We start from the raw sequence: 23,728 nt of genomic DNA on the forward strand, positions 1-23,728 counted from the left end.
TTTCCTTTTTTTTTTTTCTTTTTTTTTTCATATTTTAAGATTTTTTTTCAGTCTCTTTCCTCATTTTTCCTGGTGACGATGCACAAATTAAAAGTAATGAAATCAGGGTTTTGAACAGGAGTAGTGAAAAAAATTATGCTTGCTCTGAATGACAACCTGAGAAAATACACTTTGAATTCTTCTGCATTAGTTTTTACATCTAAATACTACAATGGTAATTTTAAAGTTTTGCCTTATATTTGCTTGATCTCAAAGCCCTATATAGTGTCATTCATCAGAAAATTCACAGACTTCCATCCAACAGCCTCTAGTAATACCCATAAACTAGAAACGAATCACATTAGGGAAATAAAGCAATCAAGAGGGTAGCAGACAGCCTACCAGGCAGGGTGAACTTCTCATCTGATACATTCCATTGCTCTCACACCTCTGAGCTCTAGGAGAGATCATACATCAAATGTGGATTACACATTTTCAGAAGATGCACTCAGCCTTTTTTCTTGGCTTCTTGTCTAACCTCCTTAAATCAAAGGATCATTATTGTTTGTCATTTTGTCATAGCTCAGCTGGCCATTTTCAATTCATGTAATAACAGATTGGTCTGGACCTCAGATTTTATTGCAGTGTTTAAAGGTGGTTCATCCTAGAAGTTTATCTCATATGGTAGCAGATATTGCATAGCTATTTACTGTGATTGAAACACTCTGTGAAGTTGAGGAGCATTCAGACTTTTTAAAGGGATTATGGGGTAGGATCCAGAAGGAAGTGAGCATCCTACTCTCCTGTTCCCTTGGGGTACTGCATGAACATTACAAGGGACCAGGAGCATTAGCTGGATAAGAAACAGTCTGCATTAAAGAGAATCCTGGCACTCACTGGTTTAGCTTAAATCAGTCACGTTCTCCAAAGTTGGGTTTCAGTAGGAGTTAAGATCCTTTCCCTAATCTCTGTGGCTTCTCCCCTCAGTCTAGTCTCCTTAAGTAGCACAGACTTCACCCACAAAGAAGAGATTTCCTGAGGGAAAACAAAATCTTACTGAAACTTTCTCAAACTGTTGACTAAGTTAATCATTGCTCATAACTCAGTGACTTCAGATTTTCTTTGCATCAACTGCTGACATTCACACATGAAGGTCATTTAACTCAATGCTTATGTCAGCAGGTAAAATGAACACTTAACATTGGAGAAAGTTACATTTTGCTTAACAAGGGCCATTAGTTTGCTAGGACTGCCCTTATTTGATGGCATTAGAAGGGCAGCAGCCCTACCAAAGGCACTGCTGTTAATTGTTCATGTTTTCCAGTTACTTCAAAATAATTGTACTTTTTGTACACAAAAAATTATTTTCTTTCCAGAATACATTAATCACTATTAAATTTGTATCTCTATAGACTCTTAATGTGACAGAAGAAAAATTTGTATTGGATACAGTAGCAGGATGCACAGAATATAAATCCATATTGGATGTGGTGGTCAATGCCTTTTACGTTCAGGATGGGAGATACTGCCCCATTTCTGAGCGTAATCTTTATATAGGTAAGTTGTCTTTACAATACCAAATGTGTTTACCACATAATTTTAAAAAATATAATTTTACTAATGTTAAGTCTTGGTATTGTATTATGTTGGAAGCACTGTCGTTGTGTCTAGTGCAGTGTGATGTACAGGACCTTTTCTAATGTCCTAATGAATGTGAAGTACAAAATCTGAAATTGTTATTTAGTCTGAAATCTTTCAGGTGTTAACTGGAATTTTACCTAAGGGTAAGATGCAGTTGGAAAATAGCAGCAGTGGCTGGAAGAAGCATCTTGGAAGTTTAACCATGCCTTTAAAAAATGTTCTTCAGTGATTTCCCTTTATTCTCTTCTATGCAACCCAGTACCTCTGCCATCAGATACAAAAATGTGTAACAAAGCTCTGTGTGCTGAGGAACACAGGACATCTCACAGTATGCAGATACAATTGTCTCTATCCATGTGTGGGTTTCTTCATTACTGACCATCACAATGACATAAGTAACTTAAGATACACCATCTATCTCCACGAGTGAGGTCAATTCTTTTCATTTTATTAGTTACTTGATTAGATTCAGTTCTGATACAACTATCTCTGATAGTATCTACCCATTTAATTAGGGTAGTTACTACTCCCAGCATTATTTAAGGTATTGAGAAGTACATGAAAAAAATAATTTAAAAATATTTTATGCTATTTATTTAATACACACATGCTGAGGTTGATCTGTTAAGGCCCTAAATAAGATGGCATCACAAATACCTCTGTTACTGGTTCTCTAAGTCAAGTTCTGAATCTTTGTGGGTATATTTAAAAAAGTCCATTTAATTCAGAGTGGTTGAAAATTACAAAGAAACTTAACTAATATAAATAGATCTACATTTTGTGTTTTAAAAACTAGTAAATTTTTATTACAATTCTGGTTGCTTCTGTCACAATCTGGAAAAGTACAGAAATTGAAATCAAACAACAAAAGGGAGCCTAAACTGTCAAGGATGAAATTATTAGTGTATTGAGTTTATTTCTAAATGGTAATGCTTTATTGTCTCAATTTCTCCAGAGCCATGTTTTTCATTGTCTAGGGCACATAAATTATACCTTTAAGCTCAGTGATGCTATAATTGGATTGTCAGGACTGGTCCACTCAAAAGCTTCCATTAATCATAGGCAGAGGGTAGGAACAGAAAATTTTCCTTTATCAACAAGTTGAGAGTCTAAGGTCATTGGCTTACATATTTTAAGCTGCTTGTGATTCCCTTTGCCAAGCTGCATTGACACTTAAATGATCAAAGCTGCTTATAAGGGCTGTTGCTATGTGTGAGCAGATTTGAATTTAATAAAGCTTGTAGGAGATAAATGTATATTCTGCTAAGACTGATTAAATATGTTGCTGTACTAAAGCACATGAGATTGAAGCCTAAAGATACACTGAGTTGGCTGCAGCACATTGGCCAGAATTTCCTGATTTTACCATTGTAGTTTGGTGGCAGCTGCACTGTAAGTGAAGCCTGATTGATCAAAGTGAAGTGAGAACAAATGAAAGCTGATACAGGAGCCCATGAACTTTACAGGTCTACTAAAATTTCACAGTTCTGACTGTGCCTCTTCCTGTATCATAGAATAGAATCATAAATCATTTAGGCTGGAAAAGACCTCTAAGATCATTGAACTGTGTTCTTGCCATAGAGAGTGCAAGATTCAGGTTTGAAATTTCACAATTTAAAAACTTGGTTTTATTCCAATTCAGAATAAAATTAAAGATTACAACATTTTAGGCAATATGGTCACTTGGGGAAAAAAGTGAAGTAAATACTAGAACTATTACATTTTACGTTTGATTTTTTGTTATCTATAATGTTGTTATGTATAATGAACTATGAATTTGTAACAGAAGGATAAGAGCTATCCTCTCTCAAAACATTAAAACCAGAGTATGTTGAAAAATTCACTATCAAAACTGTTTAAAATTAAGGTAACAGTCTAAATCACAGAGTAGGTTGAGTAAAGGGTTATTAGGTATAGTATAGATTTATTAGAATTCAGTACAGGTTTATTTAGTATATTGAGTATAGTTTTATTAAAATTGTCTGCTGTATTTTAAATATATGTATCTTTTGATAGTTATATGTTATCTAGCTACTTTTCAACTAGAAGAGATTGGTTTTCAGCACTTCAGCAGAATTGTGAAATCCTTGGACACTGCAAAAATGCAACAGGTACAAAACATTTTAAAAATAATTATCCATTTATTGTGTTTGATTAATCAAATGTCTTTTCTCAACTTTTAGAATAAATTAAATGGAGAAATTACTGTTATTTTCTGTTAAAATTCAGAAATTAAATTAGTATTATTTTTTTACCAAAAACCCTTCAATTTCTTTACATGCAGGGTGATTCTTATATACAGTCAAAGATCAATTTAAATGTATTTTATATAATCCAAGCAGGTCAAATAATTACATAATTTACAGTTTATGTCATTTACAATTGTCTCTTCAAGTTGCACACTCACTCTTGCCTCTGCTTACATTCTTTCTTTGACTTTAGAGAGGAGATGTTTTTTCCATATGCAATGAACCTGTTGAAACTTGCAGTTCCTGATGTTTGGTGTTCTTCTTTTCCTGGAGAATCCACTGCCACTTCCATTATCAAGCCTCTTGTGCTTCCATCACTTTTTCTCCTTCCCAAAAACACTGGCTGGCTCAGAGTTATGCATGTACCAATGGCCCCAGTACAACATGCAACTGAGCAAACCACTGCTGCCAAATAAAAAGTGGGACAACAAAATTCTGCCTCCCTGTCCTTTTCTGAAGTAATGAATTTGGGGGTTGCTTCAGGATTTGTTTGCTATTTTTCATTGTAACTGTAGAAATATAATTATCTTCTGCTTCTCTTTCAAAATTAAAGTGCTAATTATCTTAAAAGCTATGTTGTACAGAGGAGCAGAGGGATAAATTGAGCAGCAGTGCTTTCTCATAAGCCCTGTTTTCTCAGGAAAATGGACTAAAAATTAAATCACTGGTGACACAGCATCTGTAACCTTTGATTATCCAGATGTTTCAAAGCATAGTCCAAATATGCTGTTTGAATAAAAAAGATGGAATTAAAGAGATAGGCAAATTTTAATAATTAATAGTCAAAAGGCTAAGGTTTATCCTTATAGTGATTATTTTGAATGTTCATGTGGATGCCAGCATCTCTTTAATGAATAGAGTTGCTTTGCAACAGGGACAGAGTAGGTTAAGTTGTCTGGTTTTAGATGGACTTACTATGGAATGCTTATTATTAATTCCATTCAGAGACAAAAATTATATATTTCATTAACAGTTAAAAACAGCAGAGGAGGGGGTGGAAGAATTATCATAATCTGGTAGACAGACAAATCACTCTGTCTAAAATGCTCTCCCAGCCCCTTCTTTGGTAAACATCTTAGACACAAGCTACTGGATTGGATGCATCTTGAGCTCATTCAGCTAGCAACACAATTTTCCCACATCGTGCCAATTATCTCTTGTTGATTCCATTCATCTAGCTTTACATGGCTTAAGCATCAGAGTCCTGATGTTCTGGTTTAGATAATGCCTCCTTCCTTATCTGGAATAACTCTTTTCTGATAGGAAGTGCTGCATATTCCAATGTTGTGCACCTGCTATCATTGTAGCAGGTGTGACTTGGTTTGCTTAAGTATCTTACCAGATCCTCATCACCATGGCACCTAGATTTCCTTTTCTTCTATTAGAACAGTTTCTTTGTCTCCAAAGTGATGCTAGATTAAATTAATGCACCTGCAGCAGAAGGTTTAGAAGCAGCATTTTGTCCCCCCAGCAACAGAGACAAAAGAGCAGAAGGCAGATCTGCAGCCTTAGCAACAAAAGTTATCAGAAATTTGGGAACCTCCTTCAGGATGCTGACCTCTAGATTTTGCCTGATGACTATTGTGTCTGAGTTCAGTTAAGACACTGAAAAAATATTCACATATATTTTCGTACAACAGATTTACTTCAATTAAAAATTAAAAATTAAAAATTCAGTACATCACAGGATGAATGGAATTTACTTCATCATGCAGATAAACCTCACTCAGATGAATAGTCTTCAGGTGAATGGTGTCGACCTATGGGAGATTTAAGACCTTTCTCTTAAAGTCTTGTGTGATGGAATCCATTCAACTCAAAGTCAGAGTGTTTCCCTATGTTTGATGAATGTTCAAATATTTTCATTTAGGCAGAATAACAATGCTACCTCACTTACACACACGTTCATCTGCTTGAACAGCAAATCACAAGCTCTCATTCTGTAATATTACGAATACATGCAAAAATTTTTATGGTGATATAATTACAGAACCATAGGATAAAACCCATTCTTGTAACTTGAGTGTGATTATCCTTTTAAGAAATTAGCCATGCATTGCTGGCTCAAATTTATTTTTATATTCTATTATTCTACATGCTATTCTTCTACACTTATTTTAAAATGTGAGGATTTGTGTGTTAGAGAAAATACACTATTGAAATATAAAGTTGAAGTAAACAGCTTTGTAATTTCTGAATTGTCTTTAAAAAATATAAAATACAAAGTGTTTTCTTTCTAGCAGTTAAGAACCTGTTTTTTCTGCTTCATGTTCTGATTGCTTTTAACAGCAGCTCTACAGAACTTCTGAGATAATCAAAGGAATATCACTACATAAGAGCTGGGCATTGTAATAGAATTTAAGATGAGGTAGGAATAGCAGGACATGATCAGTCTCATGGTGGATGGTGGGTAAAACCAGTTCAAGTTGGGTCAATGTTTTCAGGCAGTGGCTGATCTGTATGGAGAAACAGAACATGCTGTTTCCTGCAGTTACTTCCTTAACTGAAGAGTCAAAATCTTATATTCTGAATGTAAGCATTTCAGCTTTGCAAATGCCTCCATGGATGTAAAGATATTACTAGATGAGGAAATTTCCCAATTTTTATGTATTTTCTAGAAAGCTGTATGATCCCACTGTGTGAAAGTGTGTTAAGAATATTAAGTTCAAATTCTCAAAAGTAAGGTATTAATTCAGCCCACCTGTAAAAGTGCATTACAAAACAGTCTTTAATTATACACACTTGTGTTACTACAGTCAGAGTATACATTAAAATATAAACATGGGTATAATTCATTGCTGGTGTAATTCCATCTCTTCCAGAAGGGAAATGGTTCTTCATTATCATGCTGTCTGAGTAGTGAAAGTTTTGGAATGTTCAAGACAGAAGAGTAAGCAGAATAATGCTGTTACCAAATTACTACCAGTGACTTTGCTAAGGAGACAGCCTGGTAACATCCAAACAGAAATCTGAGAAAAAACTCATTCTGCTGCTGTAAAAGCAATCACTGCTGATACTGGGCTTTTCACCTGTATCACATGTGGCCAAAGACAAAACAGAAATATTAAGAATTGTTCCTAGCAATTCAGTTCACAAAACAGAAAAGTTTCTTTTCTCTTATCACCATCTGTGATGGGGATTATCCATACTAAGATTGTGGACTTTGGTTCAGGCACACTTCTGGTAGAAATTATGTCCAGTCATCCTACAAACACCTTGAGTCAAATCTCAGTTGTTTGTGGCTGAATTAGTCACAAAGTTCTGAGGCACCTTGGGCCTGGCACCACATTTGAATTAAGAAGCTCTCTGGTAGTTCTGCAGAACTAAAAACTCAATACAAAGAACTCTATGGCTCTGTGTAAAACAACTTGAAGTGGGGCTGATGCCAAATCTAATCTAATAAGCTCTGCAAGTCTCCATTTGAAGCTTCTCAAAGTGACAGTGCACTGCTTCACAGTATGTCTCATAATGTCAAAATTATTTAGTGGATGTTTTTGCTTTTACTGTGATTATTTCAGCGTTGTACTTTCATTTCCAATAATTTTAATGGAAGAGATAAGATTCAAGTTTGGAATTTATATTGCTGTAAATGATGCAGGCTGAATCTGAGTGCCATTTTTCAAGAGTGTTTCAAAAGGCCATTTGAATACTTCAAGATTTAAAGAAAGACTTTTGACCTTCTGGTGAACTGGAGTGGCAAACAAAACTTCAAATGTCAGTTGTTAATTCTCCAGCGTGTAGACCCCTACAATGCATAAGTGTGCCAAATTTCAGTCTTTTCTTTTAATGAGAATATGCCAATTAATTATATTTCAATAAAAGAAAAAGCCACATTGTATAACATTTACTGTACTTTTCAGCAATTCTCTTCTGCCCAGTTCCCAGGGAGCTGAAAAGAATTCAAGTCATTCAGGTGCAGTGTCTGGCCTGACATATTTCTGGACTTCATAGGTCTTCCAGTTATAGATAATCAGAAGTCCACCGTAGGTATATTGGACTCAAACTCTATTGTAAGATTATACTTAAATCAGTGTATTCCAGTAATAATTAATTTTGAATAAAACCATTGTTTCACAATGTTTGAAGGAAATTAAAGATGAATAAACACATCTCTATTTTGTAGCGTGTAATTTTTTTTTTTTTTGGCCACCAAAAAAAATTTAGTGTCTATTAGTGTTTCACAAAATAGGGCTAAAAAACATGGGACTGGCCCCCAGCTAATAAGTACCTAAAAATACCAAGCAACTGTGTTTGCAATTACAAGGTCAAATGCAGTCAAGTTCTTCAGTGGTGTTTGTAGTAAAAGCAACTATCTTTTTGTAGTCTTACATACACCATGTCTCCAACATTCATATTTAAAGGAAACCACTTGTTATTAGTTTCTTAGGTTCTTCTTCAATGGCTTGCATCTGAACACATGGATAAAAGATGAATGGAGTCACTTCTACGACTCAGTGTATGTAAAAGAGAACTGGATTGATCCACTGCTAAGGTAAGTAGTCCTTAAGTAGCCTCTGGCCATCTCAAAGTTTAAAAGCTGGGGAAAGCTTCCCCTGAAAGCTCACACTTCTGTTAAAATGTTTCTCCTATTGAAGGCACTCAGAACCCTCCTGGTCTACACAGGTCTTTAACAATCCCTTTTACTTACCCAGAGGCAAGGTTCTCTCTCAGGAAAGTCCTTTCACAGCTGTTGTACATTTGCTTCCTGATGCCCCTGAACAGATAAAATATCATACTCTGAATAAAAGTAAAAGAGAAGGTTCAAATTATCTTAGTCATGCCTCATCAGTCACTTCAACATCTCTATGACATTAGGTATTTGAAAAAATGTTTGACTTCTCTGATTTTGGCTTTATGCACAGACTTGTTTATACTGATAGTCATAAAATCCCTTCTGAGCAAATCAGATAAGCATTTAAGCAAGTCTTTTAAAGTTATTATTTACACAGTTGCAGCACCATTTAACAGCTTAAAGGCTCTGAGGTGCATCAACTCATTGGTTAGGTGGTGATATGCTAGCAATTGTACCCTTGCCAAACTGGAACATTTTCATGTCGAGAAATAGTAGCTCTGCAGCCTACTGGGTCACTTTTTACTCTAATTTTTACCCAGAACAGATAAATTACACCAAGGTGGCTGGAGTCACTCATCCTTCTCAATGCAGGATAGATCAACTCAGATGATGGCAAACAATGTTAGACAAAAACATGTTATGAACAATATCAGCTGAAAAAGAGGTTTGCATCTGGTTCTGTCATATCGAAGTCCCTAGACTAATCCTTTCACACTGTGTAGTTTATTAGCACTTTAGCAAATATATAACATAGATTTGGCTTGCACTACTCTGAATTCACTAAGGTCTACAGGGACCACAGGGATAGATCTGAAGCCAGAATTTTACTCAAAATATTCCATTGTAGTGATTCTATTTATAACAAAAGCTTAGAATAGTATAAAAATACCGCTAGAGAGATATGGAGATATACATCCATACCCACACAGTTCTTGCACATATACATTCATGCAGGCTGAGGCTTAGACCACCACTTGTTTCATTAACAGCAAGTTTATTGGAGCTGTCCTTCACAGTCAGTTACACTGAGTGTAATGAATCCATGTTTTGCCTGGAAGTGGTGAATGTAAGTTATACAAGACTGTTCAACACTAGATTTGGTTACTGGGTTTGAAACATCCTTCAGGGGTCTGAAGATGCAGTAATGAATTTAATCAGTTCAGTAGCTGAAATTCTTTTAAATGTGTCTGTGTTCCTCTTTCTAATATTAATATAAATAGAATATTATATAATAGTGAGGTTAATATAAAGAGTCTTATTTATTTTAATGGAGCTTCATTACTTGCATAAGTTACTTGCAAGCCTTACCCTGTAATGACAGTACTACCTAAGGTAACAGTCCTATAAACAACTTAGACTAAGTTTGAATTGTCATTTGCTTTTTAATTCCTCGGGAAGCTCCATTGCATGTGTAATATGTAAGAATATAACATACATAGAGGAAGAATAACTGTCTTGAAGCTGTCACTTTAATTAGACTGTGATACCCTGTTTGTGTTTTACCTTTAATCTGCGTCTTCCTGTCAACCCTTAGAAGTCTGAACCTTGATACAAGCCCAAAACTATAGAACTCAAAATCTTCTTGGCTGCCCCCAGAGGGTTCATTTGATAATTCACCAAATTCCTTGGATCTTTCTATTTTTTTCTATTAGAACTGCCTGTCCTTTAAGATTGATCTGCATGTGCTCTGTTGGTACATGTGGCAACACCCAGACCACTGTTCATAGTCTCTTCATCTAAGTATGTAAAGCGTGCAATTAGCCTATGACAGCTGCTTTTCTGACTCCTAATCTGGCCCTGCACAAAACCAACTGGCCAGATAGTTGTTTATTCCATAACAACTGTGGCTATTTCACCACTAGTAATCTGGGTGGATAGCATCTATCAAGAGGTTAAATAACACAGTGTAGCTAAATCCTGAGTACTGATTCATAGGTCAGTTTTATTAAAATTGAATGGCAGAATTTGCACCAATGCCAACCTTATCTACTGTTTGTAAGTCTGTATGAAAGAGACAAACAAAATAAAATTGAAAAATCTGTGTTTATTTGAAGGTGGCAGCCGAAAGTGCAGCAACTGATAGAAAAGCTCACAGACAAATTAAGTAATCGTACCACCACTGTCAAGACTTCGAGAGTCACTCAGCCAAAGGAATTTAATTTGACTGTACCCAAGCCACGTGCCATTCCTCCACCTACACCAGCACCTCTGCCAGCACTGCCAAAAAGACAACCTGTAAGTTGGTTTATTTTTTGAAAGACACTAAATTTCACGTATGCTTGTGCACAAAATCCTGGCAGGGGAGTTAATAATCTAAATTTAGTATTTTTTTGTAAATGAATTCTCATTAAAATAAATGAAGAAGCTGTTTCACTGGAAATGAGATGAACTCTAGGTTTGCAGCTCCTCCTTGAAGGTGGAATTTTATTTTTGTCTTAATGCTGAATCTCTAAAATTAAGGCTTTCAGTTTGAATTCAGTGCTCATGAGACTAGATTTGTCTTTGAATTGCTAAGTTATTTTACTTATTGTCTCACATTGTGATTTAGTTACACTGGTACAAATCAAAGACCCACAGTTGATGTTATCTCACTGGGGTAAAGCCAACAGGATCTGGGATCAAGCTACTATGACTAACTTAATAAAGACTGCAAAATCATCTGTATTTAAATGCAGTTGGAAGTGAGCATAGAAATCATAGATTTGGGCATTATCTGCCACCTTGTATTAGCACTTCAGGTTTTAAATAATACATGTGTTGAATGCTCTTAGAAACCATTTACATTTTAGGATGGCAGAGCAATTTAATGTTAGTGTGTTATACAGTTAATGGGATTTTACATTGAAACAGCTTAATACCAGGCTCTGAAAAACTGCATTTAATAACTACTTAATCAGTATAGGAATGAGTCATGTTGCTGTCATTTTAGAACTTTATGCTGTGCAGCCTCTCTTAGAATAAATTTGCTTTAATGCAGATGCATTTAGTGAAGTTCGTTTGTGTTGTTTGGATTATACTAAATTTGGTTTACATTCTGGCCAGGTTTGCAAATTTAAAGCTTGTGTGACTCTAAAGCCATTAGTGTAGTAGTGACATATCTTCTATTCATTTCTGTACCTCTCACAGCAAATTAAGCTTCACTTTACTTTGCCACGTTGTTGCCAGTATCACCAATTTACATCCTGAAATGAACAGAGGCTGAAAACACAGCTCACATGGCAGGAAAGGGTCAGTAAGGTGAGAGCCAGACATAGTGTGGCTCCAGTATGGTGGAGGGTTGTCTGTAATTCAGAGGAACACAAAGAAATAAAGCTCTTCCACATTACATCCCATAATCTGTTCTCATCCATTATCTCACAAAAGTGTTCATTTTATGAGATACCAGTGTTTTACTCATGGTTCTCATGCACCTGTCAAAGAACTTGTCACATGGTTTTTCAGCAGGGACTATTGACCCACAGTTACTGCTCCACATTGGAACAGCTGTACAGAACTATATGGAGGCATCTGGAATTTGAGCCATAGGTTATTGCATCCCTGTACTGCAATTAGTTCATTCTGATTTACAGGATTATTATTTTAGGTATTGCTTTCTAGCATTATTTTATTCCAGGCATTTGTTTCCAAGTTAGATGAGATATTTCAGACACATTGGGTCAGGAGCTGGGATGGCACTGCCATCCTGTGTGCTGAGCACACGCTCCCTTCCCAGGGGAGGGCAGGGCAGTAGTGACCTATAATGAGATGGGATTCCCCACTGGCCTTGGGGTAACACAGCCCTAGAAGCTTAAGATAATCATTCATCATCATAAACATTCATCAAAAATGGGGGCCACTAAGTAAAAAGGAAAAACATTTTAATTTTGAGAACTAATAATAAAACAATTCACTCCAAATATTTGGTCTAAAGGTTATTCATGTCTCCACTGGCCTTTGCACACCTGCACATGCACAAGAGTGCCCATATATATGCACACATATAAATACAATTTTACAAGGAAAAATGAGTGCTTTACCTTGAGGTTTTCAAAGGAAACAAATGGAGACGGGTGCATACACCTGATAATCTGCAAAATTATTTAGACACATTCAACTTTCTTGGATATCTTGGCCTAGAGTAACAAAATCCATTCTTTTAATATCAGCACTGTACTAAAATAATAAGATTATGCAATTATTTTATTTTTAAATTTTCTGTAAACCAATCATATATTTTAAAAAAAGGCTGCACTGGGATATTATTGTTACACCATTCAGCCAAATTTAATATATTTTTAATATATTTTTCTATTATTTCATCTTTGCTTCATGAGTGAAGCTACTGATTGTTTAAAATAATTAAATGGGTAAAATCATTTAGCCAGTACAGAGGATTTTGCTTGCAAATATGCAAACCCACTAATATATTTGTGATTTTATCTATAAAAATAGAAACACATCATACAATAGCATTGCATTAGCTTTCCCTTGTCCATCTTATGACAGTAACTTTAAAAAATAGGAGAGTGATGAGTACCAAAGTTCAAAGTGATCATTCATTTTTTTCTTCCTTAAACTTCTTGTGGTTCCTACTCCCTAAATAATCCTCTGGTTAAGGGATGTCACACAGGCTATGTGAGGCTGACCACTGCCAGGGGACGGAAAGCAAAGTTGGTGTCTCTTATCCCCAACCCCCTTTTTCACATTTGGATTAAATAGGTACAGTCTGGCCTGTTTTGATCTCTCTGTTGCTGTAATTTACAATTTATTTGTAGTGACTTTTTATCCTCTTCCAACAATTGGTAATTGCTGCATTGTCTGTCTGTCTGTCTGTCTGCTTGTACTCATCCCCATGGGCTAAATCACAAGGCAAAGAATGTTTTTGAAACAGCTGATGGAAAATGCTCCTCCTTCCATTACTTGGAATAAGCATAGCAGTTTCTGAGGAGACATTTTCAGCTTACTCTGGCAGATGAGTGCAGTTTGCAGGTAAAGCACATGAATAGGAAGAAGAATGAAATAAACTGATACTCACTGCCTGTGGAATCCTGTGCAAATCTTCTGGGCTTTCATTTCTCCATCCATAAAAGCATAATAAAAATTATTAGATACTTCTGGGAAATACTTTCACTGCTACTTCACTTTAAAAGCTCACAAAAATGCTTGAGGAGTCTCAGCAGTGCATTTAATTGCTAGCTTCTTCTGTTTGTGCATTTGTTTTACCTGTAGATAAAGATGTCACATTGCAAAGACAGTGTAAAGTCCAACAGATTAATGATTTTTTGTAAGTGTAGTTCATTATATAGTCCAATAAAGCTAGATAGGATTCCCATGTTCCCTGAACTGACCTCCAGTACAAGATGGAATATATATTTTCCCCATTAATCCTTGCATTAATTCTGTAACTTTTAATTGATCTAGCACATTTTTAGCAAGGTAAATATTTAGGCAGATGTCCAGTAAACTGTCAGACTCTCTCACCCACTCCTCTCAAGGAGACATCCAATCTTTTTTAAGAGCTTACTCTGGGATAAATGTATTGCTCAAGCAAATACAGAAATCAACCTGAAGTCCCTAATGTCCTGCTGATCCAACTGACAGCCAGTCACGGTCTGGTCATTTTAGCTGACATGTGATTGCTTTCCCAGGTCTTTGACTAATGCTAGAAGGGGTCCTCCGAGTCCTTTACCTTCCAAACACTTAATCCACACCTCCAATGGTTTTCCCTTGCCAGGACATTGGGACAGCCATGGTAAACCAAAACAAAGGCCCATTTTACCCAGTGTATTTTTCCCAGCACTGCTTAAACACAGAAGTCTGGGAAGATCAGGGGGATGGGACATCTGCTGCTTTTCTCCAACTTCCTTCTCAGGGTCCCACCATTTCAGCTCAAAGACCTCCTCAGTTACAATGAATGTCCTGGGTATTTATTAAACTTCAAAGGATTTCTCTTCCCTGAACTTCTTTGGAGTCTGTAACTTGTTCCTACTACCACACATGGTGCCACAGCTTAACTTTATTCAGCTGCCCTATCTGGCTGTTGTTGCTGTGAAAGTCAAGTTTATGAAATGCCAAACAGAACTGTTCCCATTCTGGAAACATTTTTCTCCCTTTGATAGGTCCTACAGGATTTATTATTGCTTTAGCCTTTCTTGTACTAGCTCCAATATTGTCCTTTCTGGTCTTTTGAGCAGGGGTTATGCTATATTGAACAGAACTGAAAAGCTAGGTAGTTCCAACTAATTGGAATCTGTCCCTGTCTTCTAGAGTGGCACTAATAGAAAAGAATCAATATTTTTAAAAATTAACTGCTGCTATTCTACAGTAAAAGTGGATGAGCTTATTTTTGCCTGCAAGAATGTGTCACTTGGAATGTTTTATATCCCATATTCTAGAGATTTTTGTCTTTTAATATAGGTTCCTTCAAGCATCTATAAGCCTCCAAAGGAAAGAAAGCAACTAGAGGAAATGAAAACAAAAAATATCCAAAAAGCAAAAGTAAGTGTATTTTGTTCTTCTATCCTTTCCTTTCTTCTAAACTGATTCTTCTTTATTGTGTTATCTTCACAAATCTTAGAACTTTATCTGAAACATATCTGCTTTTGCAAATAAATAGCTCATGACTTTTTCTCTAGAGTAATGGAGTTTGTATCCTCTACTCTGTTTTAGCACCCTTTTCCCACCTTCTTTATTTTATTACTAATTGTCCAAGAGAAGGTCCATCTTTTTCTCACTATAAAAGTACCATACATGAAATTTTGCAAGCAGCCATGTAAAATAGCAGAAGAGACATGATTACTTTCTTTTCTTCACAATGGTTCTTCTAATCCCACAGACATGTGGATATATAAGGTATTCATTTATTCATTACAAATTACAAAATTACAAATTACAAAATAAGTTAAATATTTTTGAGGGTTTTTCCTGTCATAACTGAAAAATAACCACATTTCATTCACTGTTTTAAAATACCAGCAGATTATTACTTCATATTCTTACATATTCTTCATACATTCCCTTCAGCAGACTGAGAGAGTGTGAAGTCATCCTGGTTTGTAAAGAAACGGAGTACATGCTCTGTGTGTTAAGACAGTAGGAGAAGGGAGGGCCTGGAAAATACAAACAGATCTAGCTATTTGATCCAAACTTTGACATGAATCTTCTTCAATGAGGTAGCTCATAGTTAAAGCAGATTGTTGTTGTCTTCTCATTGGAAAGGAATTAATTAAATATCCATTTCCACTTTATTTCTCCATTCCCACACTGTAGTCACCATATCCAATCAAATAATAATATAAACTTGATAAAAGGTATGCCATGTGGCTCCATTTTATCAGTACTCTCCCACCCCTGTTCTGAAAATTCCTGACTAGTTTTTACTAGCCAGTACAAGTCTACTCATTACTAGCTGTCCACATGTCCATGTGAAAGGGACATTGGATTCTGTTCCAAGAGGGATGGAGCACCTCCTCTAAGAGGAGTGGCTGAGAGAATTTGGATTCTTCAGCCTGGACAAGAGAAGGCTTCAGAGTGACCTAATTGTGGTCTTCCAGTACCAGAAGAGAGCCCACAGCAAGGATGGAGACTTTCTACAAGAGAAGGGAGTGACAGGATGAGGAGGGGTGGCTTCAAACTGAAGGAGGGTAGGTTTTGATTAGATATTAGGAAGAAATTCTTAACTGTGAGGATGGTGAGGCACTCACACAGGATGCTTAGAAAAGCTGTGGATGCCCCATCCCTGAAAGTGTTTAAGGCCAGGTGGGTTGGAACTATGAGCAACCTGGTCTAGTGGGAGGTGTCTCTGCCTATGGCAGAGGCTTTTGGAACAAGATGATCTTTAAGGTCCCTTCCAACCCAAACCATTCCATAATTCTGTGAATATAGTGGTTGGGGCTACAAGACTTTTTGAGACATAAAATTATTCTTAGAGAATTTAAATGTAACACAGTCTTTAAGATAATTGTTTCAATTGTAGGATCTTCTCCTGGAAGCAAATACTAAGCAGTTCAGGTGTGCAACCATCAAGCCTGAAAAGAGAGAGGTATGGTGCAAAATACATGCCGAAAAATTCCCCAGAAGGGAGATGAAAAATGACTGGAGTATTTAAAGATACCTGAGAGTATTTAAAAAATATGTTTATTTGGAATTAAGAATGATGTGCTACAATTTATAGTTATAGTGTCATTTCACATCCCTATTACCAGCATTTGCCTTTTTGTATGCATAATGCACAACCCCCTTTTCTTATACTTCTGGTGCTGCTTTATTAGTTTCCTAATTTTGAGACAAGCAACCTTTCTGTGAAACTGCTCCAACAAATCTCCAAACTGGCAATATTTCTCTAAATCCACATATTATTTTTCCATTAATTTTTATGCCACAGAGCAGCCAAGCTGAGGGAATAATGGTCCCGTTCATACAGAATCCTTGCTTTGGTTAATTCCCAGTTCACAGTTATGTCATCAAACTATGTAAATCAGTATCTATAGCTAACAACATTAAATTATTAAGCATCAGTAGAATTCTACCACTAATTAATAATTCCATAAAGTGTGTTTGATATTCTATTTTGTCCTCTCAGTATCTATTTCAGTTGAAAGATGAATATATTCATATATATATATATATATATAAGTAATATTTCATAGTCAAAGAAAGAATCACTGTTACTTCTTAGCATTATTTTAGTCAATATTTGAACCTACCTTTGTAAGTTCATATTCTCACTAGGTTGGGTGTACATAGCAAGTTTTTGTGTATCTTTCAATTACAAAATATGTGGAATTTGTTATTCTACAAAACATATTTGATTAATATTCAAGTGTTAGTTTTGATAAATACCTAATATCTTCTGCTGAGTAATTGAAAATTTGTTTCTGAAATGAAATAAAGTATTTTTGGTTTGAACTGCAGAACATACATGACATTATGGAGAGTAAACCAGCATTCAAGGCTCAAAAGATCCAAAGCAAGGTGAGTAACCTTTAAGGAACTGTTGTCAAATGTACTTGAAAATCTGACACGTGCAAATTTTGTCATTATGGAAACTTGATTTGAATCCATGTTTTTACACTAAGATCTTTGGCCAGGAGCATGGGATGGATTGGGTCTATGGTTCATAGAGTTTGTCCTATGCACCATTAATAATACACAAATACATGGTCAGGGTTACTCCATGAAGAGAAGTAAGGAGCCAAAGATGATGAAGGCACAAGCAGTGCCCTCATCAAGCAGGACACAGTATCTGAAGGTGAAGAGGCTGGTGGCAGAGATGGGTTCTGTTGATAGCAAGTCAGTCTTGGATAAAACAAGGTAACAAATCAGGTCTGGCAACTGAGAACCCTGACAGCAGGAGACAGAAATGGAGACACAACCAGAAGCAGAATTCCCAGCATAATGGAAACTGAAACCCATTTCTAAGTCCAACTGGGGCTCCCTGGACAGTGAGCAGATGGTGTGAGTGGAGGTCCTGGGTGAGACTGGTCAGGGTGATCAAAACCTTTTGGTTCCCTGAGGTAAACTGTGTGCAGTTGCACAATGTAAACAAATTGCTTTAACAGCGTTTTCAGTTACAAAGGGAGAAGATTTTATGTAAAATAGTATGAAATTAGAATTGTGCCCAGCAAACAAATAATCATGAATCCTTAGTTTAAGAACTTGGCATAAGGACAGAAGAATCTTGCATCAGTACATCACTGTTTCAAAATGAGATCCTAAAAAATGCTGAGCAATCATTCCAGGTAATGACTGTCTGCTACACAATATACAATCAGGTTGGATGTTTGCCTTGTTGCTTTCAGACACATACTGAGGTCATGAAATCCACTATCCTGATTGCTTCTCTTGTAGAATTTTCAAGGGTCAGAGAATTGTAAACATGGGGAAAGAGCTGTTCAGCCTTAACAATGGAACACATGAAAACTCACATTGCTGTTTCTGCAATAACTGCACTACAGATTATCTTCAGTCTTATACTGTTCAGTCTGGCACCTTTCATTTGTTTCAAGTTCTTACACAGAATAATTTCAGCTGTGCTTGTATTGGGGTCTCAAATATCTTGTGAACAGGTCTGCCTACTCTTTAAAACTACATATTTAGGTACAGCTCATAAACACTGTGAAAAGATTGAATCTCTGCTTGGAGGACTGGGCATCTGGCAAGTATTTCTAAAGTCTGTCTGGCATTTATCACACACTGAAGTTATCTTTAGTAACACTATCAACTACTCAGTCTGCTTGCTTACAGTCCAGCAGCATTTAAATTACAGGAAGGTAATCAGACCCTTTTTCATTTTGCACAAAAAGAAAGAGAAAAAAACCCAAACCGGGAAATATTTCCATAGTTAAAACAAACACAAGTGACCTGTAATTACGTGGGCTCAGTTCAAAACTCTGTATATTCCATTGCCCTTTCTGATAATATAAAATAATACAATTTTAGTGCACACTAACAAGAGTCAAGCCATCTGCCTAAATTGCAATAAGAAAAATATGGATCTGGCATCCTCTGGCATTGATTAGCATCACTTCTAAAACTTGCTGGTATCTCCTCTAGATGCATAAACAGTTTTATCTTGTCCAAACACATTTGCCTTAAGGTTGGTTAGGTGATATTCAAGATGCTGCTGTAACTTTCAAGCAGAGATAGGCACATTGTTATTGACTTTTAAAATACTTTCTATTCCTGTCGCCTTCTTGCCTGTGCCACTCTCTGAGTAGACAAATCCTAAGAGGATAGCTTATCTAAGATATATATATATAAATTTTAATCTATCTTCAAATTAATGGAATTATATAATGTTATTTTGCTTTCTTCTTTTTAGAACACCCACATTATATGATTTCTTTTTTATTTTAGAGACATATATTATGTGCAGCAGCAATTATTTCTCTTTCTGTTCCAAAGTATTTATTCATCCTTTTCACTGGGAGAATGAGACAGTACAAATGCGTAATCACTCTATCTCAGTCTGCCTCTTGCTCATATAATATTTGCTCTTTACATATTTATTTGTTTTGGTGAGTTGTTGCATGTTCATTAGGTGGCAATAATGAATATGATATTTTCTGACAAGAATTAGTGCTCTGTAATTTTTCAACTTACTTCCATTTTCTCATCTTGAAAAAAGGGAAGATATCTCATGACAGGAAGATAATGAGTAAAATTCATAACTTCCTTGATACTGTATGACATAGAAGAATATATTCAGTTATTTCATTTATACCTGCCTGCACATGTCTTGGAAGTCCCAGTTATTTTAACTATATTGCCATATTTCTGTTTCATTGTCAGTCAGATTTCTGGTCAATAAACTGTGAAACTGAAGTTTAAGGTATTGACATAATTGTTCTTGGTTCAGTTCTCTATCTAAATTGTAGCTGGTAAATACAGAACATGAAATCTGTATACACAGAAAACTGTCCAAAGTTTGGAAACATCTACATGTGTCAGAGAAAATTTCTAAGGAAATATTTTATACACAGTACAGGCATAAAATCCAAATTGTTCATATAATGCAGAAGGCTTTGAGATGTGTTGAGATGCAAATCAAAAGGTAGAACTTCATTGGGCATTAAGAAGTCATAGTAAGTCAAACAAAAGAAATAAAATACATTGTTTTGGATTCTTTTCCTAAATTCTTCAAGTTATCATCATTTTGTCACTGACAGGTAATTCACACTGGCATTTACATCATTTACACTGACAGGTAATTAATTTTTTTGCATTAAAATATGCTATCTGCATAAAAACAGTAATTTTACTTAGTGAATTCTAGGTGATGGAATGTGTTTGCTATTCTCAACTTACCTAATTAATATAATTTATAACACGTTTTTTCCAGTTATGCATTTCAGGAGACTTCATATTTCTGCATACAATATTTGCAGTATGTAGCTTGAGTGATTCTGTGCATGTGTTTTTGGAATTTAAATACACATTTGAATTCTGAACACAGAACTTGTCTGGATTGAAGTCAAACATGTTAAGATTAAGCTTTGTTTTCTGCAGGAATGATCCCAGTTCTTATTTCAGCAGCACTGCTTTGCTTGGGTCAGATCAGGTCTCTTACATGTGTCTGCAAAGGTGACCCATTTTCTCTGAACACCCTACCTGTGCAGGGAACAATTTTAACTGGCAGAGGAATTGATCCTTTCCTCCCTCAGTATTTAGAAGTTGTCTGGGAGTCAGTCTTAACACAATACTTTGAAGAGTTAACAAAGCAGCCACAGGATCTAGTCCAAGTTACACCTTGAGGCCTGAAAGTCACTGAGAGCTATTCTTCATTTCTACTGTCTAGAAAATTGATATGGCAATGGGTGATTCCAGTTGTCTTGGAAATATTTCTACATTGTAATAGTGATTATTTATCAAATGCTTCAAAGATCTTCCTATGAAAGGTGCCACTTTTGTTTTACTTCACTGTTCTGACTAACTAAACATCTTTCAGAGAGGCAGTTTATTGTCTTTGTCCAAAACAGATCAAATCCTTTTGCACAATGTATATGAGCACTGGAAAATATGAAAGGAAGTGAAGACATTCTATGGGATTTGACATGGTCCAAGACTGATTACAAATTTATAATCCACTTGGGGGACTTTGCTGATTTCTTAAGCAGCTTGAGTGGTTTATGAACAGCATGCAATTTCATTGTGAATGTCAGATTAATGCTAGATGAATGCTTTAAGCAAAATTTATGCTGTCTTGGGTCAATTTCTTTAACCCGCTGAGATGTTTTTATGCCCTGTTTCATGGTTTACATTACTAACTATGGAATATACATTCCCTTTCCTGACAGATTGACAATATACCCATTAAATTAAACACAGCAGCTATTTTGAGGGAGGGCGCCCTCTACCAGCGGAAATTGGAAGAGGAGCTCAAAAGGTAGGACCACACTCCACCTAAGATTGCTTTTCACATCCCTGGATATGAACCACAGGATATGAACCACATCAAAAAGAATTAAGTAAATTCCAGGTAAATTAAACTAATGGATCTGTTGTAAGGCATTCTATTCTATAAAAACAAATTACAAAGGAAAAGAGAACCGGATTGAAGTGGACTGAGGAAAATGTCTACAGTAAAGTAATTATCTTTGTGTAGATGCTGTACACTGTTACTGTGTTCTGATTTAGCACTCTGGATAGTGTCCACTTGCAAAGTCTAACAGGGATCACTTTTATATTTATTCCAGTTCTCCAGACTAAATAATCACCTGAATACATATCTATTTCTGTGTCCTTTGTACAAGATGCATCTATATTAAGCCAAATAAAAAAATCTCCATTTTCTTCAATGGCTGTGATCAACTACATGCCAAGTATGATACTTTAACTTGTTTATATGTACATAAAAATACCTGTCCATTTCTATCACAGTCAGATATAGCACTCTAAGAATGTGCTGTTCCTTAAAGTAAGATAAGCCAAGAGCTGAGAGTGACAGCAGGGCAAGTAGGGACAGTGTCCTCACTGACAGAGGCTCCACGGCCCCCTGGCAAGCAGCAGGTCAGATTCAGGGACAGGCAGCAGGGTCAGCCAAGGGTGCTACGAGAGTCCAAAGGGACGAGTCTGGGCCAAGGTCCAGCCAGGAAGCCAAGTCAAGAAAGCAGAGTCAACTTGGCCCTGGGCTGGCTGCAGGCTGATCTCTGGAGTAGCTTAGGCAAGGACCAAGGCTGTTAACCCGGGCTTAAATGTGTCTCCTGGGAAGAAACTATACACACACCAACTGGGATTTCCATAGCTCTTCCTCTCATATTTCTTTTCACTCCAGTCCCATCTATTGTTAAACAGTCACACTGCAGCAGATCTGTCTTTGAACACAAGCACTGAATCAGGGTGGTGGGGAAGGGGGATAATAAGTGTTTGCAGGTCTTTTTGTGCATTAAGCACTCTAAGAAATCCTGACAAAGATTACTCCTTATTCAGCAACAAAGCTTTTCAGAGGATAAAGGGTGACTCCTGGATGGCCACTGAAAGTTGTGTTCTACAGCTGGAATCACATAACATTTTCACTAAAATACTTCACAAAGATAAAACTTACATCATGTCATCCTGCTTTAGTATTACTTCTAATCCTGGCTTAGCAGGCTAAGCACTAAATATTGATAGCATTTTAAGTCCTGGAAAAACTGTGTAAGTTTGGATTTGATCTTTGGACCTAACAGGTTCTGGTTCATGCATCAGGATTTTAGCAGGTAAATATTAAACATCAATCAGGTACTGTTATCAGCTATTCACATATATTGAGGTTCCTCCATATTACATATGCAACTGTTCACTCTAGCTGGCAGAATTTGTTCCACTCAGCAAAGGAATAGTTCCTTGTAACTTGACACTATTTTTTCTTCATGAGTTTTAATCTTCAGCTGCATTTAACACAAAACATATATATATATATATATATATATATATATATATATATATATATTTAGAGAGAGAGAGAGAGAGAGAGATGTATCACATGTATATGCATTGGGGAGCAGCAGTAAGAGGCAATTCACTCCAGTGTTTGTGTCTCTGCCCTAGTTATTGGCTCATTCCCTTCTCTGCTGCAGGACTTTCATGGGCCTGCCCCAGGGCTTTGCTATGTTTTTCTCAGCTGAGCACAAAAAATAGGGATGTGACTTTGATTAAGAGCTGAATACTTTTTTGGCTCATTACAGCAATATTATTTAATTGACAAAATACAAAACAGAGAGTGTTAAGCAGAAGTTTTTTGTTCTCTGTGTTAAAGTTGACAAGAAGACTGTCAAAGAGAAAATTTGCTTGTTCTTTCTACCACTAAGCAACGCAGTCCTCTGAGAAAATGTACATCCCTTTACCTGATTCTCTCTGCTCCTTACAAGAATCCATACACAGCTAAAGTTTGCCCTCTCTTGGGGCTTTGTTTTACTGAAAACTTTCAGGTCCCTGCTCTCATGCACTTTCTTCCAGTCTGGCTTTCTCAGGCTGTACGCATAGTAGGAACACCTCTTAGACTGGAATTAAAATATATCTGTCAAACGGCTTTGTGATAAGTGCTTTTTTTCTTGGCAGAGATCAAACACTTTCTATCAAAGGCTACTGGAAATGCTTTACAAACCAAGGAAGGGCTACAAAGCCAGATCCCTAAAATACTATATGCTTATTTTCTCTCTTGCAGAGTTGAAAATTTGCAACAAGGAGCTGGAGACCCAACTGAATTCTTGGAATGGCAGAAACAGATGCGTGGAAAAGATTTGGAAGAACAACTGGCTGAAATAGAGTGTAGGAGGCTTCAAGGAAAACTGAGTTATGAAGAGGCAGTTCTAGCCCATCAGAGTGT

General features: G+C 36.3%; 1 protein-coding gene and 1 long non-coding RNA gene across 9 annotated transcripts in view; one reads left to right on the forward strand and one right to left on the reverse strand.

Annotated features, from left to right (window-relative positions):
• Positions 1-23,728, forward strand: part of CFAP99 (cilia and flagella associated protein 99) — a 49,124-nt gene that overhangs the window by 12,664 nt on the left and 12,732 nt on the right. For 3 of the 4 annotated variants that reach the window (XM_085577584.1, XM_021550731.4, XM_085577583.1), the window contains exons 3-11: positions 1,392-1,536; positions 3,637-3,731; positions 8,249-8,361; positions 10,497-10,677; positions 14,839-14,919; positions 16,397-16,462; positions 17,335-17,394; positions 21,219-21,307; positions 23,567-23,728. The exon at positions 23,567-23,728 is cut by the window's right edge and continues 43 nt beyond it. In XM_085577584.1, the coding sequence (XP_085433710.1) occupies positions 1,392-1,536; positions 3,637-3,731; positions 8,249-8,361; positions 10,497-10,677; positions 14,839-14,919; positions 16,397-16,462; positions 17,335-17,394; positions 21,219-21,307; positions 23,567-23,728 (992 nt within the window). The remainder of the gene's footprint in view (positions 1-1,391; positions 1,537-3,636; positions 3,732-8,248; positions 8,362-10,496; positions 10,678-14,838; positions 14,920-16,396; positions 16,463-17,334; positions 17,395-21,218; positions 21,308-23,566) is intronic. The other variant, XM_085577585.1, reaches the window with a different exon arrangement.
• LOC146767522 (uncharacterized) overlaps positions 1-23,728 on the reverse strand; it is a 40,697-nt gene continuing 16,969 nt past the window's right edge. For 2 of the 5 annotated variants that reach the window (XR_014954661.1, XR_014954663.1), the window contains one exon: positions 1-23,728. This exon is cut by the window's right edge. This is a non-coding gene — a long non-coding RNA (uncharacterized LOC146767522). The other 3 variants (XR_014954662.1, XR_014954664.1, XR_014954665.1) reach the window with 3 other exon arrangements.

Source organism: Lonchura striata, chromosome 4, assembly GCF_050655825.1.
Source record: "Lonchura striata isolate lonStrDom1 chromosome 4, ASM5065582v1, whole genome shotgun sequence".
NCBI classification, from domain to species: Eukaryota; Metazoa; Chordata; class Aves; order Passeriformes; family Estrildidae; genus Lonchura; species Lonchura striata.